Raw genomic sequence first — 21,127 nt, 5'->3', positions numbered from 1 at the left:
CACCAGTCCGCAATTCTGTCGTCCTCGTAACACCCTTCGCAGCACCCTGGAGAGACAAACACGTCACCTGGGGATGTTTCAGATGCAGGAAGGGGAGCTCATCGCTTAACTCCCGCCAAACCTTCCCCAAATCTCCCTGACTGCAAGGGCAAGGCTGGCCAGCCCCCAGCACTGTGGGGCATCACAAGTGACTGAGACTCCCCAGGCTTCCCATCACGGCTGCTAAATACACACAGGGATTTAAAAACGTGACAGTCCTGTGATCGAGAAGAAAAAAACAAAAACCAAAGTTGAAACTTATTCCAGTAGTTTTTCGTTTAGTGGTTCTGGTCTTTGGAGAGGTGTTTTTAAACCGAAGACAGAAGTTTGCCTGCAGAAAGCCTAGGGGACACACCAGATTAGCTGAAGGAAGAAATTCGGCAGGGCACAGCAAAGGCGCCAGCTTTCTTAGCTCAGTCCCCGAGAACGTTAAGCCACAAACCAGAACTTGTTCAGACCACTGCATTTAATAAAAGCTCCGAGATGCTCCCACTAAATGCAGCACTTCATTCCCTCCCCCAGCCGCAGCGATCCCCTCGAAGTCACCTCACGCAAGGGGCAAGGCACGAAACGCGCTTCGGGGTTCCATCTAAACCTATTCTTGGCTCAACTAGATCTACCGATTCTCTCTCTTCCTTGCTGGAGTCTGCACGGGATACCGGAGCGAGGTCTGCAGCCTGCCCGTGCCATTGAGAACACATTCCCTCCGCGAGGAGGAATGGAGCAGATGGAGCAGCCTTGACGCCGGTACACAACCTGCATGGTTTGCCTCGCGCTGCTGCCTTTTGGAGCGCTGACATGCTATTTCTGGAGTGGTTTCGGGACGCGGAGCCTCCACAGGAGCTGGGATCTGCTTACCTTACAAGTAGCTCAGAGCTCTGCACAGCGGGACTGCTGGCTGCACCCCAGAAACACTCCCTTTAACTGATTATACACCAACCACGACAGGACCGTCTGGGAAAGCTTTGCCCCTCCACCTCCGCTACAGATCACCATCACAACAAACACATTTGAAGACCAACAAAAGGAAACTTTCAAGTTAACCAGACATTTATTAGCATCTATGTAGGTGGAGAGATTGTTCCAGTAAATAAGCAACGAGGTCACACACAGGTGATGGAATCATTTCATATTCAAGCTGAGCAGGTTCCACTGAGTTGCTTCATTTCTTCCATTCGTTCTTCTCAAAATCCCACTGGGCAGAGATGCCCTCCACGGGATTAATCCGCATGTCCAACATTCTCTTCGTCTGCGTTGACAGCCACTCGTCAGAGAAGGTGTGCGGAATAGGGCCGTACACTGCAATTCAACAGCAGGTGTAATTACATCATCATACAAAACGAGCGAGTTGGGAACAGAGGTAAAAGTTTAGTTAACGAAAGGTTTTTTTCCCCCGAAGCCATCAGTGCTGATCACGTGCACGCCATCACCTGTTCAAACCTACATTCCCTAAATCCCATTTTTGCAGCATTTAGCTGAGCCCAGATTCACGCATTGATTCTCTAGCAGTTTCGTTCATCAGTAAAGGCTTGTACCAAGACAACAGCCGCCTTCTCAACCTTCACCACGAGTAGATGAAGGCTCAAGATGGAGAGCAGCTCACTGAACTGCGTGTTCTGCCTCACGGCAGCTGGAGGGCTCCCTCGAGGTAGGATCCTTAGCTGGGAAGGAAGCCAAACATGGCAGAAACCCAAATGTTTACTACCAAGGCAGCAACAGGCTTTTGCGACAGCAGATTTCACAGAGAAGGGAAGCTCTGGGATCATTACTGTATCACCACTCTTCCCCTCCCTTTCCTCTCCTCCCACCAAAGCTCTCTCCACCACCTCCACCCTTCCACAAGTCAGCTTCCTGAACATTTATGCTACGTACCCGCTGATCTCCATTGAAGTTACAACTCCAGAATTGAGTTTTCAGGGACTAACAAACAGCAACCACTATGAGGTCACCAGAACGGCTGTTGGATACACCATTCCGAACCCCCGAGCAGTTTACGAAGAACTGTCTCATTTCCCATCAGGTATCAATTGATCTTGCTCCTAATTTAAGACTTAACGCCGTACGGCATCTACTTACTATAACGTTTCTGCCAAATGAGGATGAGACCGGTTACACCAAGAAAGAACAGTACTCCACCGAGGACGGTCTTCCATTCGTTTGTTCCTTTGTTCATTTCTGCGTAGGTCTCGTTAAACTTGATACGATACACTGCAAAAAAGTTAAAGCATCAAATAATTTCTTTTACTTTTCCGGCAAATTGCCACTCTCCGGAGAGAGGCGACCAAAGCCTAAAGCTAACCAAACAGAAAAGGATGTTAAAATAGCTTCCGAATTAGCTGGCCAAGACCTGTGCCAAAGTAAATGAGTGGTATTTCACCATCCCCTCATGTGTTTCACCCCCCCCCCCAGGTCAGTGTTAGTCTCCATTTTATAGATTATTGTTAACTTGTGCAAAAATTGCAATACGGACCTGACAGAGGAGAAATGGCACTCCCCTTCCTTCCCTCCAATTCCCAGTACGGTTACTGACCACTACACCTCCTAGCACAAATAATTTCAATGCCTGTATCTCAAAAGGCTTCTCTCAGCTTTGCCACTAAGGCCCAAAAGATTCTGAAGTTCAAAACAGCAACAGATTTGGAGAGTGCTTACAAATGTTTGAGTGGTTCCCAAATGCGTTTTACACCTTCTCACTGTGACACGGGTGGACGCTGCACTGTTCACAGATCAATTTCTCGCTTGCATACCATGACGGCAGTTAGAAAAGGTGATGCAGTTTTATTTGCAAGTCAAACCACCTGCCTGGCACCTTAATTACCTGAAATTTGGTAATTCTAAGGTCACTGGTCATTGACGTTCAAACACACAGGCTTTCTTTTACTCAGCTGGACTAACAATTACATATCGTTATAAGGAAGAGATTTTTTTTCTGGCTTGTTGAAAGCAGATGGGAATCAAGAAACAAATATAATTATTATTCGTTTACCAGAAGAAGGAGAAATTGCTGAACTTGACCTCAGGCACCCAACAGACAGCACGGCGGGCACTGCTTTTTTTTGAAACAGCACCAAGGATCCCAGGAACACAAACCACTGATCTCCGCTTGCGTACACACAAGGAGCTCCATCATAATTAACAAAGCTCCTTCATGGCTCACGGCTCTGCTCACAGAGCCATTGGAAAGAGCAGGGTTTAACAGCTGCCCTAACGGGCACTGTCTGTAGTGGTCTTTCTAATAAAAGTTGCCAATAATGAACAGGTAACAGATTAGATCGCGTCATTGCTAGCTGTAAGGTTACTTAAAGCCCCCATTACTTACATTCAACTTTCTCATCGACAGAGAGAGCAGTCCAAGAGGCTTTCTCCTTCTCTTTCAGCGCCTTCTGCTGAGCAGAGAGATCCCTTACAAAGGCCACTTCAGGCAGGGGAACGTCACGACGGTCGACATAGGCTGGGAGGCTGAAATCCTCTGCTTTGACAACACCAGCTGCACAAGGGAACAGAAGAGACACCCATTCAAGCTTCTGACTCCTGTGCAAACATCTCTTACAGGTTACAATACAAAAGAACAACAGCTCAGTCAAAAACGTGATGACAGTTATGGAATCCAGGAGGGAAAAGGTTTCCAGGTGGAGCATTTAAAATGGGTGCTATTTTAAGAGTGTAAGAACACAGCAGAAGGGGGATCAACATAAAAGGTAATAGCCAAAATGCCTTTATTAATGCCTTAGCCCCCTCTGTCTCCAGTTGTCACACCAATCGCCTCCCCTACCAAACACCTAGAAGCTCTCTACACCTTTTCCACCCTAGTTTCTGCCTCCCCAGTGGCAGCCAGCCCTGCCTGCACCTCCACAATGCCATCTGCTGGCACAGCCTGCTCAGATCTCCTGCCAGCAGACAAGGCACCAGCCTCGCCAACCCCGCCTCTATCCTGATTCCTTCCTTACCCAAACCCCAGCTGTAGCTTTTTGCGTTCTTCCTCGAAAAGTGCTGGTTTTATCACTGCAGTTGCCACCTACCATGTCCGTGCGCTCTCACGCAGATGGAAGTGGAAAGAGCTCTCTTCCCAATGAGGCTGAATGCCCTCGAAGCCAACATCCTGTTGGGACAAAACAACAGCAGGTAAGCCAGCATCAGGTGAAGACACTGAACACGTAAAGGTGAAAGAACACTATTTCCTACTCGTCTATAAAAAAGAAAAGCCAGCCTAGAGGTTTCCTGCGCCTTGTCTGAAGAGCAGCACACCACACCAAACCACAAGCGACTTGGAGGAGTTTTCCTCTCCCCTCTTTTTTCCCCTGCAGTCTCCTGTATTTAGACTCAAAGGCCTCGAGTTCCAACAAGTTCCCTTCTTCAAGGCAGCCTTCCAGGATGCTTCCACTCAGTAGGAAATCATTACTGGGTGCAAGCCAGGAGCCCCAAGCCAGCCGAGTCTAAACACATCTCGCATCCACCAAAGAAACACTCCGGCAGCAAACAATACCAGCGTGTTCGAGGAAGGGCAGACACCCAGCTAACGGTTTCTCCCACAGACCCGGATGCCCACGCAAGGGCTCGCTCCAGGATTCCTCAAAGGCCCCTGATCTCAGCTAAAAACCCTACGACCACCCGACAGGCGAGCGTGGAGCCTGCGGCCCACGCCTGACCTTGCCGTGGAGTTCACGGCGCGGGGAAGCGCCCCCCTCCCCCTACCATCCATGGCAGCGACGCCTCACGCCCGCCCGACACGACGTGACACCCGCGATATGACACCGCAGCGACACGGGGCAGCGCTGAGGGCCCATCAAGGGGAGGGGGAGGCCGCAGCGCTCCCCCCTCCCCAACCGGGGCTACCCCATCCACCCGCCGCAGGTGGAGGTGGCGGGGAGGACCTGCCCTGCCGGTGGTGGGCAGTAGGTACCCCCTGTATCCCCCTCCCGGCCCCACCGCCCGCCGCGGCCCGACGACCTGGCGACCGTCCTCTACGCCGGGCTGCGACCGGAAGGAGCCGCCGACCGGAAGCGCGGTGCACGCCGGGAGACGCGGGCGAGAGAGGCGCCGCAAAGGAGCGGCCCCGCCCCAGGGGCCGACGGGATGCGGGCGGACCGTCGCCCGCTTTTTTTACGACAGCGCCGGCGGCGCTTGGCGGCGTTTGGCGACACTTGACGGCGGGTGGCCTGAGGGGTGGCAGGTGGGACCGGGATAGGGGCCGGTGCGTGGTGTCCGCGGGGCTCTGTGTCCGCGGCAGGATGAAGCTGACCACGCAGGCCTACTGCAAAATGGTGCTGCACGGTGCCAAGTACCCGCACTGCGCCGTGAACGGGCTGCTGGTGGCCGAGCGGCCGTCGGGCGCCCCGCGTCGTGACCAGGCCGGGCCCCCCTCGCTCTTCGTCGACTGTATCCCGCTCTTCCACGGCACCCTGGCCCTGGCGCCCATGCTGGAGGTGGCCCTCACCCTGGTAAGGCTGTAGGCCTTTTTCTAGGCCCGGGAGCGACGGGCTGGTGGTGGTGCGGGTCGTGTCCAGGCCCTGGTAGAGCTCGGGGCGTGCAGCTAGGGTGAGGAAGGGCTGGTGCGGAGGGAACTTGGGGTGTTGGGGTAGCTCTGCCAGCCCTGCGGTAGTGGTGGCCAAATCTGTGCGGTAAGCGGAGTGTTTCTAGAGTGGAAAAGCCCCTGGGGCCCATCCGCTGTACAGCTTTCTGCTGGGGAAGCAACGGAAAACTACAGAGCCGTGTAGTTTTCTCTAATTTCTTTTTCAGTGCATAAACAGTGCTATTTATATTGGTGTCATTATCCCAGAATAACTCCCAGAGGGAACATCCTTATTCTACAGCAGAAAAAGCTTTTCCTAGCTTACCTAAAGGCACTTCAAAGCAGTATCAGCTAATTGGTAAAGGGCATGCTTGTCCTCAAGTAAGAGTGTATAGATGCATATAAGTATGTATTTCTTAATTCATTTTGGTGTACTTTCCCCATTTATGGAAGTCATTAGCCTAAATAGGAAAAAAAAAAAAGTCTCTTCATACTGCAGGTCTGGCTTGGGTTTGAAATCTCACTTGGTGTATTGCAAGCTTGCTGTTGGTTAATTAACCATGGAGTAGCTGGGGACAGCCAAGCATTGCCTGTTACAGTATCGCCTACCTTGCAAGCTGGTGAGGAAAAGCAGTAAGTCATTGTGGGGTAATCTGTTTTCCCCCCGTCGTCACAGAGATAGGATGAGAACAGTGTCAGGCTGGGATTTTCCAGCTTCAACCCCCTGGTCGTGAAAACCAGGAGCCATCCTGCGTTGGGCCGTGGCTTCTTTCTGATTGGCATTTGGGGACAGTCCCTTTGTCAAAACCAGAAGATGGAGGGAGGGAAACATGCTTGGATTTTGTTGTAATACGGAGTCAGGGTAGCCTGGTGCAAATCTGGAAGCAAAGTAGTGCTTTGGTACCTTCACAGTAGAGGTAGCCGCCACTGAAGTGAGATCTGGGTGTGATTTGAGCTCTGGACTCACCTGTCCATTTAAAGACTTGTCGTTATTAACAGAAGAAAATCCATCCCTTTTTGATACCTGTAAAAATAACTATTTTTTGATCCCTCTAGACTTTCTGGCCTGCATGTTTCCCTCAGTTTAATAGATTGCCTCATCAAAAAATAATTATTTGTGAATAAGTGCCAGTGTTTTCCAGTTGGGAAATGTTGAGATCTTTCTGAATCCTGGATATGATGAAATGCAGCCAGAGGCATAGGAAGAGGGGCTGAGCCTGAGCCCTCGTCATTTAGGTTTGCCATGCTGCTGTGGAGCACGCAAGATTTGTCAGTCTTAAGTATATTTACACCAGTATAACAGCGTAGGAGTAACACAGAAACGTACGCTGCTAGTGTAATCATTTTCCGTTTATGGTTTTCCTCATGTTGCTGCTTGGGAGAACGTAATAATACTGTTTGTAATTGCTTTAACATAGGCAGGGCTTTGACTTTACTTTTTTGAACCGTGGTAATTCATTTTTCCTCTGGGAACGAGTGAGTGGAAGTTGTTAGTGAAGTATAGAATAATGCATATATCTAAAGTATGTGTAGGGTTTGTCTTTAAATCAGGATTAGATGCCTTTCTACAGGGTCAGTGGCAGTGAATTTTCGTGAACTTTAGGCCTTCAGTGTAGTTCTCTGGTGTAGCTCTTGCTACAGGATCAGATTATTAGGAAATAAATCGTGTTTCTTGCGACATCTGAAATATCTACAGTAAGCAAGTCATTATGGAACCAAAGAAGTGGCATTGTCTCACGTATTTGCTCTTGGGTTTTGATACAAAAAGCTAAAGATCGGAAAACTCTGGCATTTCCCGCATTAATTAGGACTTGCTAAGATCTGTTGTGGTTTGCAGTCACATTTGATGACTCCTGTGATACTTGGCAGCTTTAAAACACAGCATTTGACAAGAGCCCAAGGCCTTTTGCTGTTTTTCTTTTTTTTTTTTTTGTTTAAACAAAGGCAAAGATGTCAACAAGTACTGTCACCCCAGCTATGAAAATTGGATTTTATTGTTGCAGTGTTTAAAAGGAGGGCGCTCTCGCCTGTTCTGTACAATATAACGCATGGTTACTGAATAAATCAGCGAGATTAGCATAGTTAAACTTGATGTATGTAGCGAAGCACCTCTGTTTCTAAAGGATTTTGAAGCTTTGGCAGGTTTTGATGGGATCTGTTTCTCTTCCAGTTCAATTACTGCTGATTCTTGGTCAAGCCTGTGGACTGGTCATATGTGTGAGGGCTTTCTAGAACCAGCCCCAGGAGTTTCACCTCCTCTTCTCTGACCTGAGTTATCCCAGGACATCAAATGGGAGCAATGGTCTCCAGATTTAATCTGAAAATAGAGGATACACTTTCAAACAGGCTTGTCCATGTGGTAACCCCTAAAAATCGCGAGCAGTGCTTTAGCAGCAGCCTAGGTACAAGGAATCGACAAAATTTGATTTTATTAAACACACAGCAGTGCTTGAAGGTCTGTAGCTCTGGAGGAGAGAGCAGAAGCGCCTGTATTTAATTTGCACTTTGGCTTGTCAGTTTGAAATCCCTTTCAAAAGATGGAGTCATTAAAGAAAAAGTGAATTAAGTTTCACATGGGTTTTTTTTTGTGCCTTTGAATTTCTCAGCTAATTGATGTGGTTTTGCAACCACATCTTCTCAAAAAAAAAAAAAAAAAAAAAAAAAACAAACCCAAGCAGCACTTCCCCCTTCATTCTCATGGCTGGCTTCCCGTCGCCTGGATCAGCGGGTCAGATGGCAGTAGGTTACAGCCTTTCTCCTCCCAGGGCTCTTCTAAACCTCTCTGCCACCCGCCTTTGGTGGCTGCAGCAGATCAGAGGGCAGCCACTTTTGATTTTTCAAGGGTGACACGCGCCGCCTGGAAGCGAGACACAATTTGTCCCCCGTTGGCTTGCCCTTGTCAGGGCTGGACATGACTAAAAATATCAGGGGCTAATCGATGCTAAGGCTACCTGTGGTGACAGTGCCGCGGTTAGAGAGTGTTTGGAAATTGCAGGTGGAAACAGCTTCAATTCCAAAAAGATTTTTTTTTTCCTTCTCTTTTTTTTTTTTTTTTTGTTTTGTTTTTACGGAAGCAGTTTTTGATTACCACTTGGGGAACTGAGAACTTAAAAATCATACTTTCTTTTTTTTTATTTTTAAAGACCATTTCCAGTACACAACAAAAATTGATTTAGAACTAAGGTTTTTAATTTTTTAATTGATGGACTTTTTTTTATTATTATTAATTTTAGTGTCTGGGCTTCTGGCTTTAATGTCAGGCTTTCAAGCCACTAACAACTAAAACCATAGTCCTAAGCCCTCAAAATGGGTTTGTAATTGAAACAGCAGTTGGCCCTCAGCTATAGCAGGGCTACACAGCTTGCTTTTTTTTTTTTTATCACATAAATCCATGTCATCCCTTGTAGAGGAGGGATTATTCACATGCCTTTTTTTGTTTATTTGTTTATGCAGTCTAATACTATAATTATTGCTAAAAATGAGATTGATTTGATTTACAGGATGCGACAGGTCAGCATCAGATATATTTTTGGACTCCATTTTAATATAGCTGTTGAGGTTTTTTTGATGCATGCTCTCTAGGGACTGCAAAGGAAAATTCTAGTTGCTTTCTCCACTTGTCTTTCAGGGCTCTGCATTATGCTGACTTGATAGCCTCAGTTATAAGGAGAAACATCATATCTATGTTCGGGTTTTCTCTTTTTCAAAGCAAGACAGACTCAGCAGGAGGAATTCAGATCCAGCGTAAGGCAGGAAGAACCGCACTGTGCATGGTGAAACCGCACTTATAAAACTACATAAACTTTTGTACTTGTGTAACTCAAAAGTTGTGTAAATTGCATGCAAATAAATGCTTATGTTTAAGTATTTACATGCGGGTGTTAAACAAGGAGGAGCTGCCTGGTCTGACCATGTCTATAACAGAGATGAGAGAATTTATGCCAATAGTTCCTTCATCAAGCCCTGATCTTGTGGCTGAGCCGGAGAGTATTTTTAGAAAAGTTTTCAGGTTTGATTGAAAGGTTTTAAAGAGTGGAGAATCCACCCACGTTGTTTGATAAGTTGCTGCGGTGGTTAGTTATCCTTGCAGGTGAACTCTCAAAGAAAAACAATTCTATCGCAAAAGCCTTTTTGTAACTTGAGTGGGTTGAAAAAAGCGGTAGATGGGACAAACTTTTTCTGCCTCGCATTTGCTTTTCAAATCAAGCTTTATTTGCTAATTAAGGTAAAAAAAATGCTTCCACTTTAGCCTAGAAATATTACTTTAGAAATAAAATCAACAAGCTCTCTTTGAAATGACGGTACTGTCACACATCCACACGGTGAACATTTTCTATCGTCTCTCTGTCAAATGAACGCTAAGAGAAAGTACAATAGGTAAGACCTAGACTCCTCTCCCAGGCAGCGTTGCTGAAGGTCTTTATTAGTCCTGTCATTCAAATTTAGGCCAGGCTTTGACTGAGATAACTTCTTGCTCTTTTGCTCCATTTGCTTAATGTTTTCCATCGTTCGCCAAATGTTCAGTTTGGTTTCTCTGTTCTAGTTAAATTGGCCTAACTCTGTGTGTGAGAGCACACGTAAATATACATAAATACGTATACATTTAAAGAAGCAATTGGCAAAGATATTGTAATGCTTCAATTGCTGTTTTATTTGCAGGACACACATGAGATTTCCTTAGTTCCGTGGGTTTTTTTTTCTTTTTTTTTTTTCCTGGGCTTAATTGTTCCAATTACTTTTTCAGATTGACTCTTGGTGCAAAGAGAATAGCTACGTGATAGCTGGATATTACCAGGCAAATGAACGCGTGAAAGATGCCAGGTGTGTTGGTGCAATATTTCCTTCTGTTTGCTCTTTTATGTTGTACTTTGTACTCTGCCAACAAAAATCATCGACATAAATCGTGCGTGTTGATTAACTTTGACAACTGTCATCTGGTTTCACATTGTCTTCATGGTGCTGGTGGATATGGCCTTTGTTCAGGTGCAGAAACCCCAGTCTTTCCAGAATCACTCCTCTTTAGTGGATACTATAAAAGGCCAGTCTTTGAACGACTGCCAACCAGTTTAATTACAGTTGTCAGGGAAATAGCCAAAATTTGCAGGCGCATTTGATCGTGCAATACGTATCTTGTAAACTCGAATGATTCTGAGTATCTTTTGGAAAGTCTTTCAGAAGTGACCTAATTCTTACTAAACTGCTTAATAGTCTCTGAGTTTTACTGAAGCATTTTCTTACGTGGTAAAGGGACGCTTTTGAAATGGAAGATGATGTCAGTCAAGCAGAGATATCCTTTTTTTCACTTATTTTTCCCTAGGACTAGTCATTTTTTTTTCCCCTGCTAGCTAAGTCAAATTACTCAATAAGCAGTAAGGGGACCTTCAGTAAGGGAGCCACAAAATAGTTTTAGGTATGTGTATCAAATATTTTCCCTGTATCTGTTAGACAAATCCAGTATCAGGACTAATGAGAGTACATCATACTTGCATTTAAAATAAATACGAACAGCTTGTTTAAAATATTACGCTGTGTCCCAGTTATTTTGTTAATGCATATTCTTCAGTCTCAAGTATGTTTTTTAAGTACTATGTGTGACTGTTAAGGTGTCTAACAGGGCATTATTTGTCCTTTCTTTACAAGTGAAATAAATCTGCTGGAGACCTTTTTAAGGAGAAGGTACAGTTTGTCTGTTCTATTTGCGGTTTGAAAGAATATCACAGGCTTGCTTTGTTTTTTTCAAACTCCCAGTTTTGTTTATGAAGATAACTGGCACCATGTAGAGATTTTCATCTTTGAAACACACTAAAGGTTTTCCTTTAAAAGGTTATCTGATTTCGGTAGAGAAGCTGGGCAGTGAGTGGGTTCAAATGCAAACTGGGGAGCAGACTTGGTTTCTTTTTTAAATGCCTGCAAAGGTGGCTGCGGTCTTTGGTCTGATGGGAGAAGGTCGGAGGCCACAAAACATTGATTCCACATAAGGTCTGCAGCGAGCATTTTACTGTTCAAAAATCCATTGCCTAAGCATAACTAAGGTCCAGATCATGAGCTGAAGAGAGGAGCTGGGGTTCTCTTGGCCTTCTGACTTCAATCAAGTGTAGAATCAGCTTGATATCTTGTTCCTGTTTGTAAGCACGCAGTGTAATTTTCACATCTCTTTAAGCATATTTCCTGCTGGTTTCAGCTGAAATGTCATGCTTCAAGTAACACAGTTACGTTTACCTTGTGCTGCAGTCCAAACCAGGTTGCGGAAAAGGTGGCCTCCAGAATTGCAGAGGGCTTTAACGATACAGCGCTCATAATGGTAAATTACTTCTTTTTTCCCCCCCCTCATCTTTCTGTGTTGTTAATGTTATGACCGTGGTGCTGGACTAGCCATTTAAAGGCCATTCTCTGGATCTTTTGATAGTGAAGTAACTCATTTTCCCTCCAGATGCTCTGGGGAAGAGATGCAGTGACCTGTAGCCAGTGAAGTTCTTAATAAAACTACCAAGAGACTGTGGTTAGCTCTCTGCCGTCTCAGAGGAAGTGGAGGCCTTCTCTGCTTGCGAGGCTTGAGTGAACACAATGTTTTCATGACTTTTGACCCCTTTCTGTTACTTAAGCTCTTGTCTTATATGAAGCAAACGGTGCTTTTCCTCCTTGCCGCAGTGACAAAGAACGTTGGCAGTTTAAACCTGTAATTTGTCTCATTTGAAGGTAGAAGAGTGGACAAGTTAGTGTAAGGTGCCCTGTTTGTAAAAACAGACTTTTTGATTATCACCTCTTTACTTGGGACCTTGAGGAGGGGACTAAGGTGGCGTTTTTCTGTTGCACAACAGGTTGATAACACCAAGTTTACGACGGAGTGCATAGAGCCTGCCATTCATGTGTATGAGCTCCATGAGAACAAGTGGAGGTGCAAGGACCCACACGTGTGAGTAAATTTCGGAGTTTATTTATGTTCAGGTGGTAAGGAAAAACAGGTTGCCTGGTTAAGGGAAAAACTTTGATTACGATGAGTGACGGTGTAAGGGCGGTGGGTGTACCTGACAGTGCTTTTAACACTGGTTTTTGCTGTAGTCGGAGAGAGCAGCCGGCTTCTGCAGCCAGGCAGTGGTATGTGATCACCATGACCATGTTGAAGAGGGTGCGGCTTAATTTCCAGAGTAGAGGAGGCGGTGGAGATTTTCTTTCTGATTACTTTTAATTCCTGGTTATTTTACGTCCTAGTGATTTTTGTGAAGATTGGACCGAAGCCCAGAGAATCGCTGCATCTCTCTTGGACAGCAAGTCCTACGAGACCCTTGTAGATTTTGATAATCACCTGGATGATATCCGGAACGACTGGACAAACCCAGAGATCAACAAAGCTGTCCTCCACCTGTGTTAGACGGGTTTCGACTGACTAATTTATGGGCGTTCCCACTATGTACTGAAGAGAGAAAAATGCTATTTTTGAATGTAAATAGAATAATATTCAGTACCTTGCGTGGAAACCCGACTGATTAAAAAGGAGTGGCATGTCACATTGCAAAGAGTGATGTGTCCGTAAGCCATCTTTTTTGTGAGATTCCTTGGAAGAACTGCAAACTGTCAATTACAGCTGTCCTTGTGGATGCCATCCCAGTTGTAGTGAATGTTGCTGTTCCTTCGAAACCAGAACTACTTCTGCTTGTCCCTACTGTTCGTATTACAAAATTTTCACTAAGCTTTTCTAATCTTCAGAGGGATTGCTTTTTAACAGTTTATTTATGGGAATACCTTTCAAAAAAATCAGTCCTGTCCTCAGATGAGCAATTTTAAGGTCTAATACATAAAATGTAAGGTTAACGGTTTCTTTTGACCTGGTTTGGAAATGTCATTCTGTCGGCACAGTAAAATGTGAACTGCTGAGGATGATGTACCGTGCTCACGTGTCACTTGTTTTGCAGTGGTTTAGCGTGACGCAGCTCCAGAGAACGTGTTAAAACAGTATTCCCAAAAGCTACGGTGATTCCTGCTCTCCGTGGGCGCACAACCACAGTTGCTGCTTGAATATGTTAAACCCAAGGTTAAAAACAAATCCACAATTCATGTAATGATTTGTAAAAAGGACTGGAAGCGCACTAATGAGTTTGGATGAAAGTTGTAAAACAGTTTGAGTCTACAAAAGAAGAGGAGAGTGAAATACCTTATTAATTTTATGCAGTCTTTTTGGGTTTTATAAACACACCTCATTTTCAACTGGCTCGTACAGTGTCCATTTAAGTAGGTCTGAAGTGTATCACTTCAAGTTGAAGGCAAGTGATCTGAGTACGTTGAATCAAGGAACCTAGATATAGTCTAGTTCTGCTTCTGTCCGTCTTTCTAATGAACGTGGGTTTTTAAGAATAAGTTTATTGGGCAATGAAGCTTTGTGTCAGACTAGTACAGTTCTTTGTAAGTCTCGCTGCCTTACTCCTCATGGCTGTTTGTCAAACTGTAGTGAAACATTGCCTCAACCTGCGATTCTTTCTCTAGATTTCCTTCTCTTCCTACCCAAAAGTGGTTTTACAAGGAACATCCAAATGTCCACCAAATGATCAGCCTTTCTCCCAAGTTCCTGCTTTTTCCTTAGTGTTCTTATTTTAAAACATGAGGGGTGGGATTGTCGAAACCTCTTGGTCTACATTTGCTTCTATTTAAATAAGCACAAGTTTTCGTCTTGGTCTTGGTGAGAGATGGGATAAGGCTGAAATCCCCTTCTGAAGTAGCGAATAGAACCAGGACGCTTCGGGTCGGCTCCCGCTGTGGAGTTCCCTGCAGTTCAGATGCCACAAAGCCAGGAGGCAAGGTCTGAGGTTCAGCTCCCCGTCCAAGGAGAAGATGAAGACTTGATCGGTTCGGTTTGTCTCCCCGCCCTGCGGTAGTAAGGTGTGATGGGCGTTACAAAAGGGATTGGCACTCAGTCAATAGCCTTTCCTAAACATGAGTCAGATACGCTTGCAGGAAAGGAAAATGTTTTCACTTGTTCAACGAAAACATGTAGCTCACAAGCAGCAAGACAAACATGTTCCAGTGGCTGATTTACTACACATCCCCGGCTGCTTGAAAAGATATCCTGGAAACGGCAATGCTCTGGCAACGTGTGTTCGGAGTAGACTCTGGAAATCGCACGCGCTGCGGGAAGAGGACGGTTGTACTCTGTACAAACACCTCCTGAAATCTAACCTATGGTTCCAGAGGCAGATGTTACTTTAGCCAGACGCGTTACCTTAGTTATGTGAGACTGTCAGCCAGCGCTGCCGTGTAAGCTGGTGTCTCCTGAGCCACAGGAAACGTTATTTCTTATTCTTTGTAACTAGGTGTCATAATCAAGCTTTGATCGTATCTATGCTAATACAGTCTAATCTCTCCTTGCGCCTACTCCCCCCTCACCCTCATAAGACAAAGCAAAACGTGTATCATCAGCCCGTAACCTGATGGAAACGCTCCCTGTGACTAACTGTTGAGACACGTTGCTGGAAGGGGAGCAGCTTTTAATGCCTTGTCTTTCCCTTTTTGGTTTGGTTTTTGGTTTTTTTGTTGGTTTTTTTTTAATCTTCTCTTTGCTTTTAAATGAGGTCCTTTGAGTGTTTTGCCATCAGCAGAAGCCCAGGCTGGCTTTAAGCAAAAAGGACGGGTGCCGCGGTGCTCAGATCTTCTCTCACCTGTCCTGTTTGCATTGAAGGCTGGACAAAAGGCAGCAGTTTCGTAAAGCGAGAGCCAAAGTGGCTCTTGCGAAAGAATGAGGAAGCTGCCGGGCTCAGGGAAGGCTGCGTTCCCCTTTCCTGCTGAGGTACCAAACCTACCTGCGGGAGCAAATGCTGGTTTCCTGGCTGGCCGATCAGTTGGATTCATCCAAGGAATTCACAGTAACTCCTTTTAAAACTTCTGGGGGAAGAAATTTTGGGGAAGGCATCTGTGTCTCCGCTGTTGGAGCCCTTGTGGGAGCTGGGAAGACAGTACTGTGAACGGGTGCCTTAATTTTTTTGTTTTGTTAGCAATTAATGACGTGCAGGACTTATATTTTTTTTTCCCTATTCACCAAGATTTGGAGATTGGGCATTTGCCTGCCCAGACGTTTTAACTCCCAGCTCTTTACCTCGCCCGTAGGACCTCAGGCACATGGAAATGCAAAAAATTATTCCCACGCAGGGTTATTTTTTCCACTCTCGACACTAATATTTCAAAACAGTAATAAACAGACCCAGCAAGTATCTGAAAATACCGGTACAAAGCGCCTGGGTTTCTGCGTGGGAGGATGCCCGCTACTCTTGGCTGCATCCGCGTGAGTGCTCGCCTTGAATCCTTTAGTCACGAGGAGGAGAATGAAGAGCCTTGAGCACGCGTTGCTTCGAGGGCTGGTTCGGTTTGAAATTAAGGCTCAGAGCGACCTCAGACCCAGGCAGCCACGAGGCGTGTCCCCAGGTGTGCCACGGGCGCTTCCAGCTGTAGTCGAAAACTCCAGGACCCAGCTTGAGAAACCCAGAAGGGAGCAGAGAGCACGGGGGGGCCACAGGCGTTATTTTCACTGAGAAGTGAGACTGCTGTGAAATTCCTTGGAGAATCGGTGACTGGTGGGGCTAGATGCACGTCGGGAACGGTCTCCGCTCCTCCTGGCTTGTGTGGTGTCACGAGGGGGAAGAGCAGACGGGTGGCAAGAGCCAAGGGGTGTCTGATCACGCTCACGAGTGGGATAACCATTCCTGGGGAGCGTGCTGGTGCCGCGTTCTCTCTGAGCTCGGTGCTCTGTGTGCGTATGACGGCTTTGGGGTTGGTTTTTTTCTTCTCTCAGCGAGTGAAGCACCTGCCGCTGGAGCATTCCCCCCTTCCCCCTCCTGCTCGCAGGATTCCTAAGTCTATGTCAGCGGGAAAACGACCACAGACCTACCCCGTAACCTGTTTGGAGCTCATCGGAGCGGGCGCGGGAAGCAGCCGAGCGGTTCGGCTGGCGGGATGACGGAGGAGCCGCAACCTCTTCGCCTGGCACAGCTGGAGCCGGGGGCAGACAGATGTGCGGAGCCCCCAGCCCTGCTCCGCGTGGCGCTGCGGAGATGCGCCGCGAGAGATGGCCCCCCCACACTCCGCCTCCCCCGGCCCTCAAGAATTTCTTACCCCAGTGGCAGAGATGCGCGCTGGGGAGAGGTGACAGTGACAGATGCAGGAAGCAAACCCGGGTCTCTCTGCTCCCTGGCTTGAGGCCTAATCGCTGCGCTCTGCCGCCGCCGCTGCTATTTGTAAACCATCTCGAGATGCTGGGGCCGAGGGCATTACCCGCACGGAAAGAGCCCGCCGATGCTAATGGAGGAGGCTGTTAGCGGGCTGGACTTGCGGTTGACTGCAGCTTGGAAAATGGCCTCAAGGGGAAATGCGCTCAGCGTGCGTTTGTGAGCTGCGCCTCTAGTTTGTGTTTTTTTTTTTAATTCAGCTCCTGGAGAGGAGCTGGGTCGCCCACCCTTGCCTCTAGGAGCCGTAGGGAGCTGGCCTGCATCAGGCAGCCCAGGGCAAGCTGCTTCCTTCCCACCCTGCCCCGGCTCCGTTACTCCCGACTCGACTTAAACATCTCGACGCGTCGTGCTCCTGCGCTGCAAACTCCTCGTTTGCTTTACCCATCGCCCTCCCGCAGCAGGCAGCGATTTCACTGTGCCCAAGTATCCGCTGAGGACTTTATCGATTGCTTTGGTTTTTTCTTTTTTTTGTTTTTTTTTGTTTTTTTTGTTTTACTGTCGCTTTTAGACCACATTTTCACCCAGCCTTCTCATCCAAAAGTACGCCCTAGCTGCATATTTTCCTCTGGTTTTCAGCCGTCGCCCTGTGAAAGGCGGCAGAGGCGGATTCGGAGAGGACGGAGGCAGGTTGCCGGCGGGGGTTTCCGATAAGGGCAACTGCGGGAAAGGTGAAAGCGGTCCGTGCTCCTGCGTGGCTGCTTGCGGTGGGCTTGACGCTTCGCAACCTGCCGGAGCTGTGATGAGGGAGGCAGGGAACGCTGCTCTTAAAAAATACCCGGTAGGTGAGCTGGGGGTAACGGGTAACTCCTTGAGTGCTTCCAGGCAGCGCCGCGCCGGCTGCAGCGTGGCAGCACTTTAGCTGGATGCGGGCAGGACCGGTGCCAGGGATGTCCCGGTCTGCGCAGCATCAGCCCACGAGGGCCAAGAGAAACAACGCAGCCCTTCCTAGAAATGCGCTCCGGAGCTTAAAAGATGGACCTAATTGAAAAAATGTATCGGGGTTGTACCAGGGGATAAAAGGGAAAGCTGGGCTGAGATTAACGTGGAGCTCGGCGAGCCGAGAAGCGCGGCAGCCGTGGCCAGGTCCCTAAGCCAATTCCCAGCCACGGCCTCCCAGCCGCCCGCTGAATCCATGCCCGGCAGGGAGGTGGTTTGCTCTGGATGCAGGTCTGGCAAGGAGAGCCCGGCACGCTCTTGTTTTGCGCTTCAGGTACGTGCTTGCTTTCCGCTTTGCTTCCTACCCCGCCGCCACGGCAGCTCCTGGCTTGCTCGTGAGTGCTGCTGCCACGGCCCGCCGGATTCTCTTCGGGGGTGTTTTCCGCCTGTACCGTTCCTGCCGGTTGTTCGGTCTGCCGGTCCTGCCAACAGCCTGTGCTTGGGGAATGCTGGAGCTGCTCCAGTTTCCCCGGAGCCTGCATCTTCAGCTGCTTCCTCGTGACATCCCTCCTCCCTTCCCACGCCTGGCATCCCCTCCGGGTACCGCTCGCCTGCCCTGGGTGATGGCTGCCAGCCTCCCCCCGGCGTGGGGCTCCGGGAGGGCATCTCTCTTCCCCTCCCAGCACCTACTGCCTTGTTGCCATCTCCAGCTTCAGCGAGTCCCGTGCAATGGCCCTGCAGTCCCCTTCTAGGGCCATTTCTGAGCCAGGCTGGGACCAGCCCTTTCCCCTGCCCGGGGCGGAAGGGGGGAGCAGGCTGCCTGGTATCTCTGTTAGCACGGAGCCAGGGTGACGTGTGGCCTGCGTTAGCGGACCCTGGGACTCCGTGACCCAGAAAGCTGCTTCTCATCCCTCCTTTCTAAAACCAGCCCAGCTGGTGTTTGCAGGAGCAGCTCCTTCGAGGGGAGCCAGCAGAGCTGCTCCGTGGTGGGCTCTCTGGGCTCTGCTCTGCCGGCTTCTCCAGCCAAAGCTTTTCTTGTGGCTGCCGTTTGCAAAACACATCCCTCTCCCTGCGGTTCCTCTGGCGTCTGGGAAGCCGTGAGCTCACCCTGCCCTTCCCCTTCCAGCGAAATTATGAGGCTGCCCTCTGTCCTCAGCTCCTCACGGGTGCTTCAGCCCCCTCCACCCTCCTCTGTGCCAGGGCAGGATGGGGCTGGTGGGCTGGGAACCGCTGAGCCTGGGGAGAGGAGCAGCCCGGCTGCCAAAGGGCCGTGGCCAGAACTGGAAACCAGTCACCGGCCGCAGTAGAAGACCGCCCAGGGTGGTCGCCTGGGCTGGAGAGACAAATCTTCACCCAGAGAGGTCGGCCAGCTCCATACCAACCTACCAGGGGAGGTTTAGGAGCCCACTCTCTCCTTTTCCCCTGGCCTGCTGGCTGATGGTGGGGTTTGGCTAGTTGCCCTGATGCTCCGCATGTCCCAGCCCCAGCCCTGCCACGGACACCGGGATCTCCTGAGAGGGACCTGGAGCGGAGGCAAGGCTACACGAGGGTCTCATGGTGCCTGTGGAAAGGGCACGTCTGGCCCGTGGGGCTGCTCCCGTGCTCGGGACTCAGATCTGCCCAGCGCCTGCCATCCAGGGGCTTTCTCCGGTGGTCCGCACCGGAGGGTCTCCAGGCTGTCCCCAGCCACCTCGAGGCGGCCAAACCCCCACCCTGTGAACTTGCCCCGGGGCGTCTTTTCTTCCCGGCCCGTGGGGAGGGGAGGAAGGGGGTGTGCGATGCTGTGTTTGCGCCTATCGGGTGTCGCCGCACCGGCTGGAGCAGCGCTGCAGCCCGCAGGGCTAACCACAGTTATTTCAGCAGGCTGACGTCTATGTTTACCTCCCTGCCGCAGCAAGCCGTCGCTCGCCGGTCCCTCACGGTTTTAGCAACAACTGCTGCTCCAGGACAGGATAATTCCAGCCCTCTCGGGTTCGGGGCTGTTTGTTCTCAACCCAACAGCGGCAAACAGGTGGTTTTGGAGAGAAGCATCACAATAGCGAAAGTGGAAGGGGGATTTCTGCTGCTCCTTAGGCCGGATTTGTGCCGCAGTGTCAGGGCAGCCGGGGAGGGGTTCCTGGTCCCCGCGGGATGCTGCGTGCACTGAGGTTGGGAAGGGATGGGAAAGACCAGGCTTGCCAGGCTCTGGCGTAAACCTTGTCCTCTAGCTCTCGGACGTTGCAGCTGAACAGGCAAAAAAACCACACGAACCACTTAAGTTGCGTTGTTTTTGGTTTTGTTTTTTTTTCTGGGGCAAAACCGGTGCCATGGGCTGCAAACATCTCTGCCCTGGCCTCTGTGTTCAGGACCAGCGCCTGCAGCTGGGGCTGCAGCCTGTCCCCCGTGCCGCCCGCCCGGCTCTGGAGCTTGAAGCTTTGCAATAACTCAGTTATTTGATAAATGAGAGGAGCCAGGTCGGGAAGGAAATCAGCCCTTTCCATATTGGTGATTTTCAGCAAACACGGCAGGACCAGGCCAGCAGCAAAACTGGAGCAAAACCACCCGTTTTCCCCTCCCCGCTCCACTTTATGCCCGTCCCAGCAGGGCTTGGTCTCGCGTGTGGGGCTCTGATCTCGCCGGAGACCTCCCAAGCTCCTGGGATCGGTTCGTTCCCATCTCCGGGAGAAGTTCAAAGCTTTCCCCTCGTTCCTGCCTGCAGCCGCGGGGGTGTTTAATGTGCAGCCGGCATTCCCCGCACGCCGGCGCCCTGGATGTGAACCGCTGCTTTTCAGCTCCGTCTGAAAAGGAACCATCTCGGGGCCTCGCCTCTTAATTGCGGAGGAGGTGAACATGAAAAAAAAGCCTCTGGCTGCTTTTAATGCAGGCGAAGGCGGCTGCTCCGGAGGCAGAGCCTTCGCTCAGGCATCCTCGCAGCAGGGTGGTACCCAACCCGGAGCTCTCACCCCGTGGGGTGGTGAGAAACCCTCTGCCTGGTGCTGATCCCGCTGCCGGGCTGGTTTTCGGGATGGCAGGTCAGACAGCAGGGGAAAAAGATCCTTTCTAGAAGCTGGAGAAGGTTGAAGATGCTCCCAGAGGCTGGGAGCATCGCTGCTCTCTAGTCATTAGGACCTCGGGGATGCCGATGGGTCATGCCAGAGCTGGGTGTGGGACCCTCATACCAAACTGGTGCTTGCCTTTCAAGGCACTTGGTAGCCCCTCCAACTGCTTGTAGGGATGCTCGGTGGTCCGTGGGCTTCGGCTGCAGGCGTGGGGCGTTCCTGCTCCTCTGTCTCTCAGCACCGGGCTGGATTGTGCAGCGGGGTGAGAGTAAAGCAACGTTTCCTCATCACCCAAGGGCTTTGCTGGGCTTGGATGGGGCTGGAGAGGCGGGGGGGTGATGGATGGGAGGAGCCGGGATTCCGCTAACCTGATTAACCAGGTTAGAAACCAACCTTGCAAAAAATCCAAGCCGTCTCACTGCAACCTCGTCCCGCCCTCCCAGGGCACGGCTGGTCCT

The 21,127-nt window shown here is 49.4% G+C and overlaps 2 protein-coding genes across 3 annotated transcripts; one reads left to right on the top strand and one right to left on the bottom strand.

Annotated features, from left to right (window-relative positions):
- Positions 1-1,071: 1,071 nt before the first annotated feature.
- On the bottom strand, positions 1,072-5,132 carry COX4I1 (cytochrome c oxidase subunit 4I1). Of its 2 annotated transcripts, none has more exons than XM_074582776.1 (5): positions 4,987-5,132; positions 4,059-4,138; positions 3,359-3,526; positions 2,116-2,247; positions 1,072-1,338 (listed from the first exon to the last, which is right to left on the bottom strand). In XM_074582776.1, the coding sequence occupies exons 2-5, from the start codon at positions 4,135-4,137 to the stop codon at positions 1,202-1,204; spliced, it is 516 nt and encodes a 171-aa protein (XP_074438877.1). In that variant the 5' UTR covers position 4,138; positions 4,987-5,132; the 3' UTR covers positions 1,072-1,201. The 2 variants fall into 2 exon arrangements, with proteins under 2 accessions (XP_074438877.1, XP_074438876.1); XM_074582775.1 differs by having other exon boundaries at positions 4,732-4,995.
- On the top strand, positions 5,057-14,122 carry EMC8 (ER membrane protein complex subunit 8). The gene is made up of 5 exons (XM_074582774.1): positions 5,057-5,477; positions 10,293-10,369; positions 11,780-11,849; positions 12,367-12,461; positions 12,758-14,122. The coding sequence occupies exons 1-5, from the start codon at positions 5,268-5,270 to the stop codon at positions 12,915-12,917; spliced, it is 612 nt and encodes a 203-aa protein (XP_074438875.1). The 5' UTR covers positions 5,057-5,267; the 3' UTR covers positions 12,918-14,122.
- The last annotated feature ends 7,005 nt before the right edge of the window (positions 14,123-21,127 follow it).

The sequence above is a fragment of the Larus michahellis genome, chromosome 4 (assembly GCF_964199755.1).
Source record: "Larus michahellis chromosome 4, bLarMic1.1, whole genome shotgun sequence".
NCBI lineage: Eukaryota > Metazoa > Chordata > Aves > Charadriiformes > Laridae > Larus > Larus michahellis.
The sequence above is the reverse complement of the archived record's forward strand: the minus strand, read 5'-3'. Positions and strand labels throughout refer to the sequence as shown.